The 23,259-nt window shown below is 51.4% G+C and overlaps 1 protein-coding gene across 1 annotated transcript; it reads left to right on the top strand.

The window, feature by feature from the left end:
- Positions 1–3,322: 3,322 nt before the first annotated feature.
- On the top strand, positions 3,323–5,421 carry LOC123058954 (uncharacterized). The gene is made up of 3 exons (XM_044481622.1): positions 3,323–3,610; positions 3,704–3,893; positions 4,739–5,421. The coding sequence occupies exons 1-3, from the start codon at positions 3,506–3,508 to the stop codon at positions 5,170–5,172; spliced, it is 729 nt and encodes a 242-aa protein (XP_044337557.1). The 5' UTR covers positions 3,323–3,505; the 3' UTR covers positions 5,173–5,421.
- The last annotated feature ends 17,838 nt before the right edge of the window (positions 5,422–23,259 follow it).

Genomic DNA, 23,259 nt, shown 5'->3' with positions numbered 1-23,259 from the left:
CAACAGTTGGGATTCTTCTTCTCTCATATATATGGTGGAGACTCTCCCTCACTGATTTTTTGACTGTCATGTATGGAGCCCAGATAGACTTAAAGTGAACCCAAAATGTCATTTAATTATCCTTCTAGAAAATCTGGGCCACTCGATATTTCCTACATATTCTAGCACAACTCAAAGCAAAATTCACGCAAAAATCCAGGATGACCTTTGCTAAAAAGGACATATATCGAGCGTCTGAAATTTCCCGGAATGGAAATTAATCAACACTCAGGCAAAACATAGGCCACTCCGAGGTGTTCTCTGCAAACATAGGCCACTTGGGCAAGCACTAGTAGTACAGAACACTACATATCACATGTCTAAATCTCCATCATATTTGAAAGACCTACATTGAAAATTTTCTATTCCATGAAAATTGTCACAACTACTCATCTAGCTACTACTCTACTACATCTATCAAAACATCTAAATCATCATCGACATGGGGATTTGGCTGGTCTCACCTCAAGGTCAGAGGGGGTCGGTGATGGGGACGATGGCGGGGATGATGCAAGGGCTCCTTGATTTCCACAAAAACAAAATATAAACAAAAACATTAGTATCCTCATCTTAGGACTTAGTGAAGCCCTATAAGCTATCAACTAAACATTATTATCTTGATTCAAAAGACCTATATTTAATATATAAAATTGTATTATCTAAAATACCCTAGTTCTAACCCTAACAACTATCCATCCATCCATCCATCTATCTATCCAAAGCATTACTAAAGAAAACCTAGTTTAATCCATCTGGCTATCCATCTATCTATCCAAGCATTAAAAAAATATCTAATTTCATCCACCCATTTATCTATAATATTTCTACTAGTAGTAGGTTCATATATATGAACACCTAGGGTTACATATATCTACATTCTATTGCACTCAAAAACCTATTTAGTGCTCTATTGATGAAATGGGTTCATATATATGAACACCTAGGGTTCATATATATGAACAAAATTAGTTAAAAATCTGAGCATATTGCATTTGCTAATTCATCCAACACATTCAGAGATACCTAGCTTTTGGGTGAATTGAGAGGAGAAGGAGGTACTCACACGGTAGCTCGGGCACCGAGAAGGGGATGGAGAGGGCAGGCGCAGGGGAGGACGGCGGCGCGTGGGGGAGGGTCGGCGCCGGGGAGGGCCAGCGCGTGGGGAGGGTGGGCGCGGGGGATGGCGGGTGCGGGCTGGGGGAGGGCGACCGGAGCAGTCCGGGGCAGGCCGTCGACGAGGGTGGGAGAGAGAGTGCAGATGGAGAGTGAGGAGGGAAGACTGAGAGAGGTCAGGCACGGAGGACGACTTTAACATGGGCTTAATAGTAGCTCGTCTTTAGGCCCAACACTACTGCTAAAGTAAATAGTTGTAGCGTGGGTACAAGATAGGCGCTATTGCTAAGTGGGGATGGGTACCTGGGCCCGGGCTGGCCATAACAGCAGCGCGGCTCACCAGCACGCGCTACTGCTAACAACCTACTAGTAGCGCTTGAAAGGAGAACGCGCTACTACTAATTAGCAGTAGGGCCTCTATTTAACACGCGCTACTGATAAGACTGTGTGTATAAGGTTTTCCCTAGTAGTGATGCCATCGGCAAGATAGTATCCCATGTTGTAGTCACGGCCGTTGATACTATAGTTGCACAATGGTGATTCCCCATTACAAAGCCTCCTGAACACGGGAGATCGTTGTAGCACATTGATATCGTTGTGAGAACCCGCCATTCCAAATAAAACATGTCAAATCCATAAGTCATGTGATGCCACTGCTTCCAGTATGATGGTGGCTTCTTGGTGTGACCTTGATACGTTCCTCGCAAACCTTTGAGACAGTTCTTCCATTGCCAATGCATATAATCAATTGATCCCAACATTCTTGGAAACCCTTTGGACTCTCCTATTGCCAGCAACGTTTATGCGTCCTACACATTTGGTTCTCTCCGATGCTCTGCTCCAAACATCCCACCACGACGCATGCAAACTTGACTGTAGTCTTCAGGCATGTGCTCTCCCCATCCGGACCATCTCACCAACAACCTCTGCGGCAGTACCAAGTGCAAGCATCCTCAGAGCAACCGTGCATTTCTACTTAGCATAGAAAGAATATTGTCCATAGCAATCCCTTGTGAGTTTGAAGTAGTCATTGTGTGCCTCCACTTCCTTCACGATGCACAAAAACAATGGTTTCCACATACAAAAACGGCGACGAAATCATGAATCATCCAGAAAGTTGGGTCCGGAGCAAAATAGTCCTTGTGCAGTAGCTATGCTCCAGAGTCCCTATCCCGATTGATCATTCTTCTCCCTTTGATTGAGCCCTTGAAGTTGAGAATATGCCCCACATGTCGGTCCATTTCCTCTTGCATGCTCATGAGCATGATCATGTCCACTTCTTCGTCTGAATCTGACAAATCAAAGAACTCATCTTGAATCATTTTGTCAAGCTCCGTCGGTCCATAATCCTCCTCTGACGAAGCATCAAAATTCACGTTTTTTCCTACAAATAAATCACAAAAAACCAAGCCAGACAATGTGTCGAACACATAGAGCGCAAGGGGCAGCCCGAGAGTTGCCGGACATACCACGGTGGCATCCGGGCCGGCGACGATGTCTGATGTCTGTGGCGGAAGCACGGGAGAGAGGACTGTTGTGTCGGTCCTGGCGGCGCTGAGGCTCGAAACGGCTGCAGAGCAAGGGTGGCGGCGGAGCTGTGAGACGTTCGACGTGGAGGAGGAAAAAAAGAGGAGAAAGCAAATGAATCCGGTAGGTCAAGGGAGTGAATTTGGTGCAATTTGTGATGAGTAGACCTGTCGGGTCCAACGTGGCATACGCGTCCGGGCAGCCCCATGTCCGCCTCATATTTGGGCTGAATATGAGGGGTACCGGTCAGTCCAAATATTTGAGACCCACTTGAGACGCCCGTCTGGGTCTTTTTTTTTAACCGATCAGTGACTGGGCCATTCGTCGGGGCGTTTGAGGCGGGTACAGGGTGCCCGGTTTATATGCTCTAAGGTGCATTGTAAAAATGCACTCACGGTTTGCCGCTGAATATTCTCAGTCAATCTATTCCCTAATGCCTACAATAATAAAACCTAGCTATGGTATGAGGCGTACGCCTACGCCATGATTCACCACTGCTTCCATCGTCCTCACATCTCATCAGTTCAATTCACAATTCTGTCTCCATCACCATGTCATCTCCAATAAATTTCCAACCCTTTCCCTCGCCTCTTTCAAAGCTTTCAATTTCCGCGCAAAAGATGTCACCCAGCTCCAGCTCACATTTACACGCACAGGCTCGCAGTAGCAGTACTAGTTGTACTAGACCTATTGCCCACTAGATAAATGCAAAAGCCTCTGTAGCTCACGAGAGCCATGAGTGAGGCTCTCCGTCCCCACAGAGCTCAAGAACACTTTGACACTATTATCCGCGTTGCATCCAAAGATCAAAGGAGCCACACATATCATGAGCACCAGCTCAGATGAGAGAATGTTTGAGATGGATGCCGAGCCAGCATCACCCACGGAGTCGGCTCCTACGCAGCATCAAACTACCTGCCACATCATCGAGGTGTGTGAATCTACACACAGAAATGCTGGATCTTTGTAGCTCTACTTACTTTCTACGTATTCTGTCTGCCAAATGCGTGCGCCATTCGTTCAGGGCGTCCTTGGGGGCTGCACGCCACTGGAGATGGAGATATACGAGAGGGCCATGGAGCATGTGAGAGAGATGGGGGAGGAGAGGAAGAGGAGCAGCTTGAAGAAGAGGCTCATGGTGAGGCTGAGGAAGGATGGCTACGATGCGTCCCTCTGCAGGTCTTCTTGGGTCGCCACCGCCCAGCATCCCGGAGGTAAAATCTAAAATCTCTCTCTCTCTCTCTCTCTCTCTCTCTCTCTCTCTCTCTCTCTCTCTCTCTCTCTCTCTCTCTCTCTCTCTCTCTCCCTCTGAAATCATGGCTGGCTGTTTTTTGCTTCCTCTGATGCTCCTAGCAAGCATTTCACGTCCCCTCCTCTTTTTTACCATTTCTGTGTGTGCTTGCTTGCTTCTTTTGTGACCGTCCGAAACTGGGCTGGATTGCCTGCAGATAATGCTGCCTGAAGGAGCATGTTTCTTCTTTTGGTAAGAAAACAGTTCCCGAAATTACCATCTTTTGCGCGAGCTGCCATGTGTGTTATTTAAATAACTCATCTCCCTGTTTCGCCCTTCTCCCCCTATTGTTCTTGCCAACAACAATAAGTAGACCTCTCTTTTTTTAGGATAATGAAAAGGAAAAAGCTTCAGATGGTTGCCATCACCACAAAGCAAACACTTAGTGCCACCATTAAGCATTTTTGTTTGTAAATTTCTTGGTTGCCATCACCACTCCTCTTTTCATAGCGAACGGTTCACAGCTCTGTCAAAACACATACTAGTAATATACTGTTCGTAGTAGTATTAGTTTCAGTTTCATATGCTACTGTTCAAATGCATACTAATTTTTACCACTGTTCTAATGTTCAAATGCATACTAATATCACTACTGTTCAGATGCATACTAGTGGAACTGTAGTACTGCTGATTAACCATGATGATAATGTAAATATGCTTTTAGTTGGAGTTAGCAGCACACTGGTACTTGCTCCCCCAAAAGAAACAATGAGCTGCAGCTGCCTGAGATATTTGAACCAGCTATCCCTCCATGTCGCTTGCTTGCAGGTGACCACGAGTACATCGACGTCCACGTGGCGGGGGACGGCGGGGCCGGGCGGACCAGGCTAATCGTGGACATAGATTTCAGGTCCCAGTTCCAGCTGGCTAGGCCGGCCCCATGGTACGCCCACCTCTCGGCCCGGCTGCCCGCCGTGTTCGTGGGCCCGCCGGACAGGCTGCGGAAGGCCGTGGCGCTGCTCTGCCTCGCCTCGCGCCGCTCGCTCCGGGAGAGCGGCCTACACGTCCCGCCCTGGAGGCGGTCCAGCTACATGCAGGCCAAGTGGTTCCCCTCCCCCGCGCCGCTGCCGGACGGGGACGCCGCGGTGACCCAGCACTCCCAGTGGTCGGTGGCCAAGCCGGGAGCGGCCGGGTCCCGGAGGTCGGGCCTCTCCATGGAGATGGAGATGGACGGCCAGGATGGCCCCTCGTGGGCGCAGTGAGAATGCTTTTCCTTTTATCATCCTTCGCTGTTGGATAGATAGGGTAGAGAGGTTTAGGTTGGACGGAGGTGTGGTGGTGGTGGTGCCGTGGAGCTAGTCACAGGCCAGGAGTCAGTGGTCACCTTTCTAAATTTTTGCTTACGCCGTCAACAGTCGCCTCTGACAGCCACCACATTTTGGGGTGCATTTTCTGGGTCGAGCAGAAATCCATGTCGCAAGTTCAATCCAGCAATGTCGCAAAAATTTTGGCAACGGCGATGCTACCGCGGTCCTCCACGGCACTGTGGCGGCTGCTGGTAGACGTACGTCTGGGGTTCGGGTCGGGCGTGACCGGTGGTCACCGGCGGCACAGTGATCTCCTTCCCTTTGGGGCGTCAGACCGCCTGGGCCTGTGCGGCGCTAGTGCGGCGAGGCCGAGGCCGAGGCCACGGCGTCCTTATCGTTTCGCTGCTCTGGCCGGAGTAAATGGAGGCAGCAGCGCGCCGTATTCGCCGCCGGTGCCACGGCCAAGTACTGCTCGCGTCGTGTCCGCCGATCCGGCCGGGCGCGCGCACGAGGCTCCGTGGAGCGTGTGGGTCGCTTTTGGAGTCTGCACGGAGTGGGATCGGAGCTGTGCGTCATCGGGGCCGGCCAGCTTTGTGCATGTCCGCCGCCCCCGTCACTTCGCCGTGGTGCACCGTGCACGTACAGTGCTTGGATATGCTCCTATCTGCGTGTGCGTGCGTCTGAGGGCCTGGTGAGTTTGTGTCATTTCTGGAAGGAGGAGACAGGAAATGCGGGAATCCGACCTGAAGGGGATAAGGTCATAAGGATCGTACAGTCACCGGCCACCAGAAGCGTATGTGATTGTTGTCACCGATTACCACAAACCTGAAAAGAAAATCTACTCCCTCTATCCATATATACAGGACCTAAGAGCATCTACAGCATGACTTGTCAAATCCAGCCCATCAAACGTTCGTGAGTATTGACCGAGCACATCTTAAATAAGGTAATCCATAACTGGACATTTTAATTATTGTTAAACATGTGTACATGTACTAAGGTCTGAGTTTTGTATGCCGCACCTGCAGTATCTCTCTCTCCATATATATACTTGTATTTTTAAAAATAAGACACCGATCGCACCCCTTGTACCTATATATATGTGCCTAGTGCACGATCAATAAAATCATCGATGCATAAAATCATTCTTTACATGGTATCTATCGCAAGTCGATTCTCCCGCTTCCGCCAACCCTAGTCGCCGCCTCCTCGGGCCGCCGCCGCCGTCGCGATCTGCCGCTGCCGCCGCCACCACCACCTCCCGACGCGTGCCTTCCCTCCCCGTGTGTTCTTCCCTCCCCGCCGCGCCGCGCCTCTCTCACCGCCGCACCGCCCTTCCACCGTCGCGCCGCCCCCTTCCCCACACCCTCGCCGCCATGTCGTCCAACGCCTCCTCCATCTTCAACCCCTTCGTCGTGGACCCTGCTGAAATCCGCGATATCAACATCCACCCACGCGTCCCCATCGTTCTCGACGCCTCCAACTCCACGTACTTCGCGTGGAAGACGTACTTCTCGCTGCTCTTCTGCGAGAACAACCTCGTGGATCATGTTGACGGCACCGTTGACTCCCGTGCCATGGTGGACGACCCCGAGTGGACCGCGATCGACGCCACGATCATGCGATGGTTCTTCACCACCATCTCCAAGGACCTGCTTCACACGGTCGTGAGCGCCGGTGACGACGCCCGCGTCATGTGGGTTAAGCTGGACGGCCTCTTCACCGACAACAAGCTTCAGCGCCGCATTTTTTTTGCAACAGGAATTTTTTGACTGTCACCAGGATAAATAGTCCATTGATGACTACTGCCGCCGCCTGAAGACGTTGGCGGACGAGCTCCGCGACATTGGCGCCAAGGTTGATGACGACTTCCTCCTCAGCACGCTCACCGCCGGCCTCAACGAGAACTTTGGCAACGCCACCTACAACCTCACCTTGATGCCGGAGCCCTCCTTCCACAAGTTTGTGGCGTACTTGCGGTTGGAGAAGTGTCGGATGAAGGAGGCCAAGAAGCGTGTGCAACATCACGCCCTCGCCACCGGCACCTCCCGTGGAGCCCCACCACCGGCCGCCCCACCCGCGCCGCACCATCAGCCGCCGCCCCCCGCGCCTCCGGGGTACTTCGCCCTGCCGCCCACGCCTCCCGCCCCTCCTGTTGCCCCCCAGCAGCCAGGTGGCGGGCGCCACGACAACCGCCGCGGGGGCGGCCGCAAGCACCAACAGGCGCCGGGGGGAGGGGGGCCCTCGTCAGCAGCAACAGCAGTAGGCCACACCTCCGTGGACGTACGGCACCAACCCATGGACCGGCGTTGTCCACGCGTACTCGATGCCGGTCCCTCGGGCTCCCGCTCCGGGCATCCTTGGGCCTCGTCCGGCGAGCCACCAGGACATCTTCGGCGCGCAGAAAGCCGCTCCCTACAACGGCTATGGTGCCGCACCCCCGCCCGCGCCCGCCTACGGCGCCGCCCCCGCGCCCGCCTACGGAGGGTTTTACCCTCTTCAGGTGCCGCCGCCTTGGGAGGCATGTGTACTTTGATGAGATGGTGTTCCCGTTTCAGCAGGTATCGTCACCCTCGACGTCTCCCATGGTGCGGTTCACCCCTGCCTCCACCTCTGGCGAACCGCCCAGCCGCGCACTGGGCTCGGCCCTGCCCGCGCTCCCTGTGCTGGCGGCCCCCGTCGCCATGGCCCCCACCGCGGCCCTTGTTGCGGCCCCCGTCGCCGCATCCCCCGTCGTGGCCCCCGTCGTCGCGGCCCCTGCCACGGTCCCCTCGGCCGCAGCCCCCGTCGACGCGGCCGCACCTCTCACCGGTGTGGTCACTCGGACTTGGACTGGGACACTTTGTCCTAGCACGCGCTACTCGTCTGACGAGTACGCGTGTGCCGTGTCTACCTCGGCACCGTCTCTGCTCCCCACCTCCGCTCGCGCAGCCCTTCAGGATCCGAACTGGCTAGCTGCAATGCGTGAGGAGTTTGACGCCCTAGAGCGTAACCGTACGTGGCAGCTTGTTCTGCGGCCTCCCCGTGCCAATGTCATCACTGGCAAGTGGGTCTTCCGCCACAAGACTCACCCCGACGGCTCTCTCGAGCGCTACAAGGCGTGTTGGGTGGTGCGCGACTTCCGCCAGCATGCAGGCGTGGACTTCACCGAAACCTTCGCCCCGGTTGTCAAACAGGGCACGATTCACGCAGTCCTTCAGCTTGCTGTTTCTCGCGTCTGGCTAGTTCACCAGCTAGATGTGTCAAATGTTTTCTTGCATGGCCATCTCGATGAGCAGGTCTTCTGTCAGTAGCCTACTGGTTTCATCGACACCGACTATTCGGACCACGTGTGCTTGCTCTCCCGTTCTCTCTACGGGTTGAAGTAGGCGCCTCGGGCCTGGTACCAGCGGATCGCGGCCTTCCTTCAACAGCAGGGGTTCCAGTCCACATGGTCTGATGCCTCCCTGTTTGTTTATCACCAGGGCAACGCCACCGCATACCTCCTCTTGTACGTTAACGACATCATCCTGACTGCATCCTCGTTAATGCTCCTTCAGCAGATCACAGCTCGCCTCGGCACCGAGTTCGCCCTCAAGGACTTGGGGGCTCTCCACTACTTCCTTGGCATCGAGGTTGTGCGCCGGGCCACTGGCTTCTTTCTGCACCAGTAGAAGTATGCCTACGAGCTTCTGGAGAGAGCGGGCATGCTTAAATGCAAGCCTGCTTCTACGCCTGTAGACACGAAGGCTAAGGTGTCCGTCGTCGAGGGTTCTCCAGCGTCCGACGCTCCCTTCTACTGCTCCATCGTTGGTGCTCTTCAGTACCTCACGCTGACGCGCCGGAATATTCAGTACGCTTTCCAGCAGGTGTGCCTTCATATGCATGCTCCTCGTGATACTCATTGGGCTCTGGTGAAAGTTATTCTTCGGTACATATGTGGTACCACGGTTATGGGTCTCACCCCGACGGCATCACCTGACACCAGCCTCGTCGCCTACTCCGATGCCGATTGGGCTGGGTGTCCCGACACTCAACGCTCCACTTCCGGCTACTGTGTATACCTCGGGCCCTCTCTGATTTCGTGGTCGTCTAAATGACAACCCACGATCTCACAATCGAGCGCCGAGGCTGAGTGTAGGGCAGTGGCCAATGACGTCGCAGAGTGCTCTTGGCTACGATAGCTACTTCAGGAGTTGCTATGTGAGGTCACCAAGGCTACGCTTGTCTACTGCGACAATGTTTCTGTGGTGTACCTCGCTCCTAACCCTGTCCATCACCGACGGATGAAGCATATTGAGCTCGAAATTCACTTCGTCAGGGAGCATGTCACACTTGGTCGTGTTCGAGTTCTACATGTGCCCACCGATCAGCAATTCGCCGATGTTATGACGAAGGGACTACCCACCTCGACATTCGAGGGCTTTCGGTCCAGTCTCTGCATCACTGGCGACGCTTCGACTGCGTGGGGGGGGGGGGGTTCAACATGTGTACATGTACGTAGGTCTGGATTTTGTATGTCGCACCTGTAGTGTCTCTCTCCCCCTGCATGTACTTGTATCTTGCGAGGCAAGACACCGGTCGCACCCCTTGTAGCTATATATATGTGCCTAGTGCATGATCAATAAATCATCGATGCACAAAATCATTCTCTACAATTATCATATCTTAAATCCATAAAAATCAATGCAACTACGTCGATGACACACATCATTCGGCTACTCCATCACTACTAACTACTAGTGAGTTGCACATGCTTTGCACGTGAGTTGTGACATATCATTATGACATAATGTTGATAGACAACTGACACTTACATATTACGTCTGAATACTATTCCAATACATGTATATAACAGATTATGGGCGTGTTTGGCTCAACTTGTGAACAATTCCTGCATCGTATACACTTCTCAACCCAGCCTGGTTGAGCAAAAATATGCCCTAATGCACCATCTACAAGTTGTTTGGTTGCCTGCATTTAGGGTCCCTGCATTAGGTAATATGCAAGTGCACTTTGTTTGGTTGCCTGCATTGGCCCAAGCGACACATGAACACCTCGTTTGGTTGCATACGGCGTGCATGGTGTGCTTACCTTGTACCCTAGTTCGTGAGCTTACCCACAATGATCACACCTAGCACACCAACGCCACAACACAACAATGGCGATGAACTGGGCGAAGATGATGAAGTTCTTCAGCTTTATCCCAAACTGATGATCCTCCTTAGCACCTTCCACTTTGACACCTCCAACCTTGCCACTATTAAAACTGTTGCCTCCAAGCTTTTGCACCCAGTTGGAGTAAGCTTGTTTTGTTGCCTGCCTAGTCTTGAACCCTCTATGGCTATTGTTGCTATATGATGCCACTTGTGCACTGGCTTCTTCCCATGAATTATAAACCCCTGGAGCCTTACCGATGAACACGGCATACCACTTTCCCTAGCAATGCACAAGAGCAAGAGTTGAAGCAACGAATCAATGGAGCACACAAGTAGCAAGCAAAGTAGCACACAAACAACAATGGAGTAGAAGAGAGGAAGTAAAGCATGCTTGATCATACGGCATAGCAATTTCTACCTAGCACTACCATGGAGTTACCCTACCACCACATCCAAAATAGGGTGTCGTCCTACCACCGCAAGTTCACCATCATCGTGAGGAGTTAGTATATACCATGTCACCAAAATATACAGACCATCAAATAGTTTTTCAGCCCTAGCTACACAAAATGTACGTCGTCATCGTCATCATCGTCGTCGCCACGGCCATCGCCGTGGGGGATCATGCACACTCACAGGCAGCACTACTCTAGTAGTAGTGCTTACCCAGCCAGCTCCTGAGCCACAACACCCTCTAAGCGTCTGCCATGGCAACGAACCCAACACCCTGGGCCTTGTTGTCAAGCAGATGGCTGAGAGCTGCCATGACAGCCTTGTCGCTGAAGCCACTCTGGGTCATGACAGTGCCATACAGGTCAGGGTGGACATCGAGGGGCTTGCACTCCCTGATGGATGTTGCCACCTTCGTCACCGCCTTAGTTATGCTGCAAAAGACATTGATCTCCTCCTCCATCAGGCCTCCTCTCTTCCTCTTCCTATCATGGACGGGGTGAAATGGCTTATCAAAGGGATTCTGAAAGGGCTTGTCAAGGCCATCAAGGACCTCGATGTCCAGGGTCCCAGGGAAGTCTGGCATGGGAGAACCAAGAGGCTCCCCCAAGCCCATGGCATGCTTCCCAGTTGCCAGCCCGAAGGAGAAGATGTGCTGCATCTGGCTGCAGTTCTGTATGGGTGTGCTGAGGAACTCAGCGTCCCTTGGGTGGTCCTAAGAATGAAACACAAGTGTTGTTAGTTGTGATTAGGAGTAGGCAATGATGGACAGTATGAAAAGGAAGAGGGTTATGAGCTAACTGTGACATGGCCGACGTAATGCTCTGCCTCCAGAACTATGGAGCAAGTGTTCTCATCCCATGAGGCGCCGCTAAGGTCTCTCAGCTTGGACACTTGGATCCATCGACCTCTCCACTTCCTCAGGTGGTTGTACACCTGGGTGGCAGACACCTCCTGCCCATAGAACTCGAACACCTGCTTCGCAACGGTGTTCAAGTGCACCTCCTTGAAGCCCTTGTCAGTCCTAACTCCACTAAAGATGAGCTCACAAATCTTATTCAGCACAAATGTGGACATGAACGGCTGCCACTTCATGTTGTTCGACCTACCATCCTTCTTTGCCTTTGTTGTTGCTACCTTGAGTGCAGCGGCAGCAAAAGCAGCAGTAGAAGTTTGCTCAACGAGCCCTACTGGCACATAGACAGAATCATACGCGAACACCTCTGAATCAGGTGCCATCTTGGACATAGTCTGTGAGTCATCGACAAATGATGGAGCAAACTGGCTATCGGACATTACAAGGGTCTGTCCAAGATCTTGTGTCTGCGCAGTCATGTCCTACAATCGTAGCACGCATTGATAGTAAGCATAGCACGCAACATACGGGACAATCCATGAAAGCAGGAGCATACATGTACATGGTTCATCACTATCATACCAAGCACATGCTTCATCACTATGATACTAAGCACATGGTTCATCGCTATCATACTAAGCATACCGGACAATCTATGAGCAGGAACATACATCTACAACAAACAGCGTGCTACAAATCACATATCTAAGCACGAATCAACACAAGCACAAGGTTCAACTTCAAACTCTACTACTAATCTAGCCTACCACACGCTTGAACATCTAACCCTACAACAAATTGCAACCGCAGCATAGCAATCAACCATATGAGCTCACAGATCAGACCACTAATCAACCATGCATCTAGATCAAACCCTAGCTAGAAGGAACATCGAGAAAGGGGGATTGAACTCATAGAGGCCATGGCTGCAGCTCGGGGATGACGGGGGACGGTCGTAGAAGATCACCGCCGGCCGGTGAAGGAGCGCCGACGCTGTGGACCACCGGCCGATGAAGATGCGCCTCTTACCTGCTCGTCGGTGCCAACGCGCATCGGCGAGAAAGCCCGAAGGGAGGGAGAATGGTGGCAGGAGTTGGGGCGGTGAGGGAGGGGGTTAAATAGGGGCGGACTCCGCGGGAGGTGAGCCGAAATCCTCCCACCAATTTTTCGGCGATGCGAGCGAGCTCGCACCATCTCCCTAGTCGCACGAGGAGAGAAGCACGTTGCCCGAGCCACGCTCACGAGCTACTGTCGATTCAGGCATTTCCCCCAGCCTTGGCCTGGAGCTGCTTTAAGTTTCGTGCCATGCGGGCCGCACAGTGAACGCAGTCAACCAAACGGGCCAATTTCTTCCCGTGCAGGCCAGGCTGGGCCATATGCAGGCAACCAAACACGCCCTATATGTATGGACCTTAAGGTTAAATTCATGAATATGCAAAGATTGTGTTGCGGCATTTGATTGAGAATCTCTAAAAGATATATGGACTGTAAGGAACGGTTCATCAGAAGTCTTTCACCATGAGTAAAAATTCACAAATAATCTCATAAATGGATAGACTTTTATTCAAGAACGAACTCTAATGGAGCAACAACATGCATGAAATATTTTAGGCTAAATCCTAAATAGATACACTTTTATTCAAGCGAGAAACTCTAATGGAGCAAGGTCATTCATGGTAGCTTCTAGAATAAATGAGAAGTGTGTAAAGGTAGTATATGTGACAAGTAAAGGGTGTATTAGGTTTTTAACTATTGGAAACTTCTAGATAGTACACATGGCAGAATCTAATGGAATTGATAGGAAATTGAATGGTCGGCAACGCTCGGATTTGCCACCTCTTGACTGTCGGATTGAGTTCATCCAATGATCCATATTCAAACTTATTCACACACTATGTAGTGGTATAGAAACATGCCATCAGAATACCAAAATTTTGCATGTTTGACAATGGTGGAGTTCATCCACGGCTGCCCTTGCCCTTCCAGACGCCCTTGTCGTCCTTCTCACGGAAGTACCGGTCGAAGACGTAGTACGGATCGAGCCGGATCTGCTCGTCACCGGAGCTGTCCTCGTCGTTAATGTCCTCCTTCTCCTCCTATGATGGCAGTCCGGCCATGGCATGGACCGCCTGATTCTGCTCTCGGGCGAGGGCGCGTGTGTTCCTACGCTTCTGTTTCTTCAGAACGCGGGCGTGCATGGCTTCCTCCTCTACGGCCGCCCATGCCACCGCATCAGCCGCCTCCACTGCTGCCATTTCAACCACAATACGGGCCTCGGTGGCCCTTATCCTCTCCTTCCCATGGTGGGCCGCCCGTTCCCAGTGGGACTCATAGTCTGCCCAACCAGTGATTGAAAGGAGAGGGGTTCCAGCTGTCGGGACCACGAGGAGCCAACCCTAGGGGACTCGAGCGCCCATTGAGCCGACGATATGGAGTCGCGGCGGACAGGCAGACAGTTCCGTCCGTCGGCCACACGCTGTTCTCTCGGGAGCAGCTGAGTGCAACGTGGACTGCCATTGCCTCCAACCCGCACGGCATGACACCCCAGTCGACAGATCCAGACTGGTTGGAGTCTGATCCACTGTCTGCCATGCCGAAGAAGGTTGGAAACCACCGGAGGTGAGCTCGGGTGGCGGGGGGTGGAGGGGAGTGGAGTGAAGTGGCTAGTGTTTTCTTCGACGAGCGGATGGGGACGAATATATGTGGGGTCGGGTGGGCCAGCATGGGCCGGGTCCGACGTGGCGAGCGTGCCCCCTATCCGCCTCATTTTGGGGCTGGATATGAGGGGTGCCTATCAGCCCGGGTGTTTGAGGCCCGTTTGAGGTGTCCGTCTGGGTCGAAAAATCGTGACCGGTCAGTGACCGGGAAGGCCGCCCGGGCATTTGAGAAGATTTTGGGGCGCCCGACTATAGATGTTGTAACGCATTACTTGAGACTAACTTTGACCTCATGTTAGAGCAGTAATATATGTCATGAAATGCAAGTTACAAGAAGCATATTGTTTAATTCGGGAAAGGAGCTTTCAATGATATATTTCTTATATTATACTCCCTCCGTTCGGAATTACTTGTCTCGAAAATGGATGTATCTAGAACTAGAATACGTCTAGATACATCCATTTCTGCGACAAGTAATTCCGAATGGAGGGAGTACATCTCATATACTATTAATCTTATAAATGGTCAAAGAAATACTCAAAAAACACATTAGACCCTACATATATGGATGGAGGGAGTACAGCCGGACCTAGCTAATCCCCCCTCCCCATGCACGTCCGCGAGCAACCTCCCCCTCCATAGCGTCACCCCGCTCGGGCGACTCGAGGGGCGCCAACCCTAACCATGTCGCCTACCTTCCCTCCTTGTTCTCCCCTCGCCGCCACCAGAGGCAGCCACGGGCAAGCCAGTGGCACTACTGAGGAAGGTGGCGGCCGGGGCCTTCACTACCCCGTATGGTGAGGTGTCGCCCGTTCGACGGTGTCAGGTGGAGCGGGCGCGGGCCAGTGCTCTCGGCCTCCATGATGGTGAGATCCCCTATGGGTAGTGAGGGAGTCCTGGATTATGGGGTCCTCGGGTGTCCGGGCTATGTGACATGGGCCAGACTGGTGGGTCGTGAAGATACAAGGTAGAAGGCCTTCACCCATGTCCAGATAGGACTCTCCTTTGCATGGATGGCATGATTGGCATCCGGATGTGTGCTTTCCTTTCTCTGTAAACCGACCATGTACAACCCTAGGACCCTCCGGTGTCTATATAAACTAGAGGGTTTAGTCCATAGAGGCTATCAGAATTCATATAGGCTAGACATCTAGGGTTTAGCCATTACGATCTTGAGGTAGATCAACTCTTGTAACCCCTATACTCAACAAGATCAATCAAGCAGGAAGAAGGGTACTACCTCCATTAAGAGGGCCCGAACCTGGGTAAACATCGTGTCCCCTCTGTCTCATGTTAGCTTCGATCCTCAGACGCACAGTTCGGGACCCCCTACTCGATATCGGCCGGTTTTAACACCGACATTGGTGCTTTCATTGAGAGTTCCATTTTGTCGTCAGCAGAAGGTTCTATGGCCCGTTCAATCATCAACAATGATGTTGTTTCCGGGGGAACCTTCCTTCCCGGTCAACTTTTTGTGTTCGGCGGCTTTGCTCTGCGCGCCAATTCGATTGGTCACCTCGAACAGATCAACAGCTATGCCCCTGGTCATTAGATTAGATTCAGGAGCCTGAATTACATCGCCGATGTCCGAGGAGACTTGATCTTCGAAGGGTTCACGGCCTCGACCGTTGTTCCTCCGTTCCAAGAGGGGAAATCATCAAACTCATCATCAGGCACCGCTCAAGGACCAACTATCATCCCTGACCTGGCCTTAGATCCAAGGTAGACTACTTCTTCCGAAGGTGGGTATCTAAAACCCATCAGACCCTCTCCTATTATGGAACTTTTCTCCGGAGACCCGGAGGTTGCTATGTCTTCGGCGAGCCTGGAGTCAAACAGGACTCCCCCGATCATCGGACAGCCGAACCCAACTTAGGATGCAAACTTCGAACTCTCGAGGCCCACATCTGGTGGGCACAACCTGGAATCTGCCATGCCTAGCCCTGCAGGTCCTTGGTCCCTCGTCCGGCCTTCGCTCTTAAATGAGGCCTTGGACTTAATGCGATCCCTAGGCATTACGGAAGCATCACCTCCGAACCACGCCCGGCCCGGACTAGGGGCTGAGAGCGGAGAATTTTATGTCCCACCCACCACCCACTTAATAGCCACTGTCAAGGATCTGACCGATATGCTAGATTATGCCTCCGAAGACATCGACGGTATGGACGACGATGCCGGAGACAAACAAAGCCAAGACCCGCCATTTACCGGGTGCTGGACGGCTACCTCCACATATGATGTATATATGGTGGATACACCCAAAGACGATGACGAAGGAAGGAAAGATCCGAGTGAGGACAAGCCCGCGGACGCACCACCAAAACATTGACGTCAGCGACGCCACTCAAAATCGTGTCACGAAAAGGACAGTAATACCGGCAACGGAGACAATAACACTCCGGACAATGCCGAGGATCCCGAAGACCTCATCGAGCCTATGTCTGAACAGGACGACTGGGAGGAGGGACAAGTCAACTCCAACAACTTGGTCGGGAATAAGGATTCGGAAGATAGTAACTATGTGACGATCTCCGAGGATGATGTCAGCCTCGGCAATGAAGACTTCATCGTGACATAGGAACCCCTCGAACAAGAGCGCTTTAAGCGTCAGCTAATCGCAACTGCGCGAAGCCTAAAGAAGAAGCAGCAACAGCTCCAAGCCGAACAGGATACCCTCAACGACAGATGGACCCAAGTCCTAGCTGCCGAAGAATACGGCCTCAAGCGCCCAACAAAGAGTTATCCGAAGTGCCGACTACTACCACAATTCGACGACGAGGCCCTCGAGCCAATACCGCCGAGATACGACCGCGCTGATGAACAAGAGAAACCACCACATGGGAGAGATAAAGCGACTACTTATGTTGAACACCAGCCCTTACCACCTCGCTGTCGAGGCAAAGAGGTAGCAGCTCCGGGCTATACCTACGACTTATGCCAGGACCTGGACAATAGAGCTGGTCAGGCCAAATCAATCTATGGATCAAGGGGGCGTACCCCAACACGAGACGACGACCATCAAGCCTGGCGCGATAGGTATAACCTCACCCAGGCTGAAAACCGAATACGGATGTCATCCAAACTCTGTCGTGACGTTGCCCGTTATAGAGGCGCCGCACACCCTTTATGCTTACTGATGAGGTAATGCAGCACCAGTTCCCAGAAGGGTTTAAACCCGTAAACATTGAAGCATACGATGGAACGATTGATCTCGTGGTATGGATTGAAGACTTCCTCCTCTATATTCACATGGCTCGCGGCGACGATCTCCACGCCATCAAATACCTCCCCTTAAAGCTGAAAGTACCATCATAACACTGGTTAAATAGCCTACCAGAGAACTCCATTGGTAGCTGGGAAGATCTGGAGAATGCCTTTAGAGACAACTTCCAAGGCACCTATGTCCGACCTCCGGACGCCGATGACCTCAGTCATATAGTCCAGCAACCCGGAGAATTAGCCCGCAAACTCTGAACTAGGTTCTTAATTAAAAAGAACCAAATTGATGATTGTTTGGACGCCAAATCCCTCGTGGCCTTCAAACATAGCGTCCGTGGTGAGTGGCTTGCCCGACACCTCGGCCAAGAAAAGTCGAAGTCCATGGCAGCCCTTACCGCACTTATGACCCGCTTTTGCGTGGGAGAAGATAGCTGGTTAGCTCGTAGAAGCTACAGTACCAGCGACCTAGGCAACTCCGAAGCCAGAGAAGGCAACGGCAGGCCACGACGCAACAGACATAAGCTTCGAAGCAAAAATGAAGATACCGAAGACACGTCGGTCAATGCTGGATTCAGTGGTGCTAAATCCGCTCAGCGGAAGAAGCCATTTAAAGGAAATAAAGATGGTCCATGCAACTTGGACAAAATACTCGATCGGCCTTGCCAGATTCATTGCACCCCTGATAAGCCTGCCAACCAATCCAACAGAAACTGTAGGGTCTTTAAACAGGCCGGTAAGTTAAACACCGAACATAAGGGGAAAGCCGCCTGAAGGAAATATGCCCTACAGGCAATAATAAAGTTGTTATTTATATTTCCTTATATCATGATAAAGGTTTATTATTCATGCTAGAATTGTATTAACTGGAAACTTAGCACATGTGTGAATACATAGACAAACTGAGTGTCACTAGTATGCATCTACTTGACCAGCTCGTTAATCAAAGATGGTTAAGTTTCCTAGCCATGGACAAGAGTTGTCATTTGATGAATGGGATCACATCATTAGAGAATGATGCGATTGACTTGACCCATCCATTAGCTTAGCACTATGATCATTTAGTTTATTGCTATTGCTTTCTCCATAACTTAGACATGTTCCTATGACTATGAGATTATGCAACTTCCGAATACCGGAGGAACACTTAGTGTGCTATCAAACATCACAACATAACTGGGTAATATAAATATGCTCTACAGGTGTGTACGATGGTGTTTGTTGAGTTGGCATAGATCGAGATTAGGATTTTTCACTTCGATTGTCGGAGAGGTATCTTTGTGCCCTCTCGGTAATGCACATCACTATAAGCCTTGCAAGCAATGTGACTAATGAGTTAGTTGCGGGATGATGCATTATGGAATGAGTAAAGAGACTAGCCGGTAACGAGATTAAAGTAGGTATTGAGATACCGACGATCGAATCTCGGACAAGTAACATACCGATGACAAAGGGAACAACGTATGTTGTTATGCGGTTTGACCGATAAAGATCTTCGTAGAATATGTGGAGCCAACATGAGCATCCAGGTTCCGCTATTGGTTATTGACCAGAGATGAGTCTCGGTCATGTCTACATAGTTCTCGAACCCGTAGGGTCCGCACGGTTAACGTTCAATGACGATCGGTATTATGAGTTTATGTGTTTTGATGTGTCGAAGGTAGTTCAAAGTCGGGGATGTGATCACGGACATGACGAGGAGTCTAGAAATGGTCGAGACATCAAGATTGATATATTAGATGACTATATTCGGACACTGAATGAGTTCCGGGGTCACCGGATATACATGGAGTGCCGAAAGGGTTATCGGAACCACCGGAGAAGTAATGGGCCTTACTGGGCCTAGTGGAGAGAGAGAGGGGCTGCTAAGGGCTGGTCGCGCGCCCTCCCATGGGCCTAGTACGAATTGGACTAGGGGGAGGGGCAGCGCCCCCTCCTTCCTTCTCTTCCCCCTCCTTCCTTCTTCTCCTAGTAGGACTAGGAAAGGGGGAGTCCTACTCCAACTAGGAGGAGGATTCCTCCCCCATTGGCGTGCCTATGAGGGCCAGTGTGACGCCCCGAGACCGTTGCGCCAGGTGTCTTCCAGTTATTCGCTGTTGTTGCCTTGTCTTTTTCTTGCGTGTTGCATCTTGCCATGTCATCATGTGCATGGCATCATCATGTTTTCAAAACTTGCATCCGTATGGGTTCTCCAGTTCTCCCCGTTGTCCGTTCTTAGCCAAGACACACTTGCACGCGCCCGCGGCATGTCCAAAATATTATTTTATAAGTGGCCGGAGAATGTTCTCGGAATGGGTTGAAAGTTGGCATGCAGTGTTGTTATAGTGTAGATAGGCCGCCTGCCAAGTTTCATCACATTCAGAGTCCGTTTGACGCCCCAACGGATAACTATAGCGGCATTATAGCCAGTCGGACATTTTCGGTCTCCAAAAACAGTCGCTGGGATGCACTCCTTCCCCCTCTCTCTTCTTAGTCCAACCACACACTTGACCTCGTTCGCCTAACCCCTCTTTGCACAATGCATCGCCCCCTCGCGCGTGTCCAAAACTTTCCCGAACCCGACCCACTCAGTCGTCACAGATGGGTTCGGATCATCCCCAAACATCTATAAACCATCTCCGTTTTGTTAATTGGGCTCCCTAACCTATTTATCTGAGACCGTCCGATTTTGATCGGAGGGTCCAAACCTAATCCTATTGTCCCTATATTTACACCAACCCCTACCAAATCCAGAAAAACCACCTAATTTCTAGGGATCCTACCCTAGCGCCGCCGCCACTATCTCTCGAGATCCTCCTAGATCCGATCCATCCAACCACCCACAGCCATCTCCCTTCTTGATCATCCTTGACCCAATCCCCTCGCCCGCCACTTTGCTCGATCCAGCACCCATATAAAGCTTCCCCTTCCTCACCCCGCTGCCGCCTCCCTCCTCGAGCCCACAGCCTCTCCCGCTCGAGGGCCTCCGTGTCGTCTTCGTCAAGCGCAGGGAGATGAACCCCTCCTGAGACCAGTCCCGCCATGGCCTTCAAGTTGCTGCCTCCCCGTCATCTTCTTCAAACTCGCTGTTGTCGCGTCCTCGTCCGCCTCCTGCCCCGGACTCCTCGCGCAGCAGCCAACGCACAGGAGAGGAGCTCCTTGTTCCCCATCGTCCTCGCCTCTTCCTCCTCTGCTCGAGCGCGCCCATCTTTGCAGCCTTGCCGAACCAGGCCACCCCAGCCAGCCTCCAACCACCTGCAGGCCGACCCCATCGTCTATTTTTCTCCATGGACAGGGAGCGCCATGGCTTCCACTTCAAGCTTTTGCGCCGCCCGGAGCTCCTCGACACCGGGCACTTCTCCGAGCAGAGCCGCCGGATCGAGCCATTGCCTGCGTCCGCGCAAAGGCCCCTGCCTGTCTTTGCTTCATTCGAACAGGGAGGTTCGCTCGCGTCTCGGCGTCGAGCACAACCTCACATTGTCCAAGGCCCAGCCGCACCTGCACCTCACCGGCGACCCGCAGGAGCCCCGCCAGTGATCTTTGAGCCGCCTCGTCACGTGCCCGGATCAGCCCCGTCTCGTCCCCATGCCCGGTCGCCGCGCCGTTTGTCTTCGACTAGCGCCGCCCCTGCCATGGCGTCCTCTGCATCGAGCGGGACAGCGTCACCTACTCGATCTTTTGCGTCGACCGCGTTGACTAGTCGCCTCACCTCGTCCCGCTTTCCACCCAGTGCCAGCGTGGCCAGCCTCCTGGGCTGCAAGCCAGCGCCAGGCCTCCTCTAATTCTGACCAGGCCTCGGCCCATGGTGAGCAGCACCCCAGCACCCCAAACCACTGCTCACATTCGGCCCGTTACGTTTTTTCAGTTCTGGATTGTTTTTTCCTAATATTTCAGAGAGTGCAGATTTGCAGAAAACCCCCTAGGCAACATGCATTTAATAGTTCACCAACCTTGCATCATTTGTAAAAACTTCAAATATGAAAAATGACTAGACTTTCATCTAGTTTCTTAATATCCAACTTCCATGCATGTTTAAAATGATGTTTGCGTATAATTTGACATATTGCCATGTTAAAATGATTTAATTCATAACTAAATAACTGTAGCTCCATTTTAAATAATCTTTACATGTAAATGGGGTAGAAAAAATGCCTAGTTTAACATGGTGCACTCTTCTTGCATGTGTAACCAGTCTAAAATTGTGTTTAGGACAGAATGGTACCAAATCCATAATTTGCATATGAGGTTTTTCCGGACTTATTGTTTGTTGTTCCGGCCTCATTTAAACTTGCCTAGATAGGTAGTTTTAATATGCTTCACCCCTTGTCATGTTTAATAACATTTAATATTGTTGGGTACATAAACGAGAGTGAACTAAATGATTGGATGTGGTGTTTCGTCAATATGCAACTCGTTGCATATTGAGCTCCACTTAACTTGTAGTATGGTTTGTGCACTTTCCCATGCCATGCCTCATTAAACCGGACATGCATCATACTTGGTTGTGCATCATGCCATGTTTATGTGATGGTTGTTTACTATGTTGCTTGCTTCTTTCCGGGTTGCTTCTCTCGTTAGCTTCGGTTTCGTTCCGGAGTTGTGAGGATCCGTTTGACTATCTCTGTTTGCCTTCTTCATGGACTCGTTCTTCTTCCTTGCGGGATCTCAGGCAAGATGACCATACCCTCGAAATCACTTCTATCTTGCTTGCTAGTTGTTCGCTCTATTGCTATGTCGCGCTACCTACCACTTGCTATATCATGCCTCCCATATTGCCATGTCAAGCCTCTAACCCACCTTTTCCTAGCAAACCGTTGTTTGGCTTTGTTACCGCTTTTGCTCAGCCCCTCTTATAGTGTTGCTAGTTGCAGGTGAAGATGAAGTTTGTTCCATCTTGGAACATGGATATGTTGGGATATCACAATATCTATTATTTAATTTAATGCATCTATATACTTGGTAAAGGGTGGAAGGCTCGGCCTTATGCCTGGTGTTTTGTTCCACTCTTGTCGTCCTAGTTTCCATCATACCGGTGTTATGTTCCTTGAATTTTGCGTTCCTTACGCGGTTAGGTGTTATGGGAACCCCTTGACAGTTCGCTTTGAATAAAACTCCTCCAGCAAGGCCCAACCTTGGTTTTACATTTGCTTAACAACCTATAACTTTCCCTTGGGTTTTCGCGAGCCCGAGGGTCATCTTTATTTAACCCCCCCCCCCCCCCCCGGTCAGTGCTCCTCTAAGTGTTGGTCCAACCTGTCAGTCGCCGGTGGCTACCAGGGGCAACTCTGGGCTGGCCTACCGGAAGCTTGGACAATCCGGTGTGCCATGAGAATGAGATATGTGCAGCTCCTATCGGGATTTGTCGGCACATCCGGGGGGCTTTGCTGGTCTTGTTTTACCATTGTCGAAATGTCTTGTAACCGGGATTCCGAGACTAATCGGGTCTTCCCGGGAGAAGGAATATCCTTTGTTGACCGTGAGAGCTTTTGATGGGCTAAGTTAGGACACCCCTGTAGGGTTTGAACTTTCGAAAGTTGTGCCCGCGGTTATGTGGCAGATGGGAATTTGTTAATATCCGGTTGTAGAGAACTTGACAGTTAACTTAATTAAAATGAATCAACCGCGTGTGTAGTCGTGATGGTCTCTTTTCGGTGGAGTCCGGGAAGTGAACACGGTTCTTGTGTTATGTTTGTGCGTAAGTAGTTTCAGGATCACTTCTAGTTCATGACCATTGCGTTGCTTCTCT

The sequence above is a fragment of the Triticum aestivum genome, chromosome 3A, assembly GCF_018294505.1.
Source record: "Triticum aestivum cultivar Chinese Spring chromosome 3A, IWGSC CS RefSeq v2.1, whole genome shotgun sequence".
NCBI lineage: Eukaryota > Viridiplantae > Streptophyta > Magnoliopsida > Poales > Poaceae > Triticum > Triticum aestivum.
The sequence above is the reverse complement of the archived record's forward strand: the minus strand, read 5'-3'. Positions and strand labels throughout refer to the sequence as shown.

What these genes read in the sequence shown, in the direction of transcription:
- LOC123058954 (XM_044481622.1), top strand. Translation starts at nt 3,506, where the DNA reads ATGAGCACCAGCTCAGATGAGAGAATGTTTGAGATGGATGCCGAGCCA. An exon ending in CTACCTGCCACATCATCGAG is followed by an intron (nt 3,611 to 3,703) that starts GTGTGTGAATCT and finishes CCATTCGTTCAG; the next exon opens with GGCGTCCTTGGGGGCTGCAC. An exon ending in CACCGCCCAGCATCCCGGAG is followed by an intron (nt 3,894 to 4,738) that starts GTAAAATCTAAA and finishes GCTTGCTTGCAG; the next exon opens with GTGACCACGAGTACATCGAC.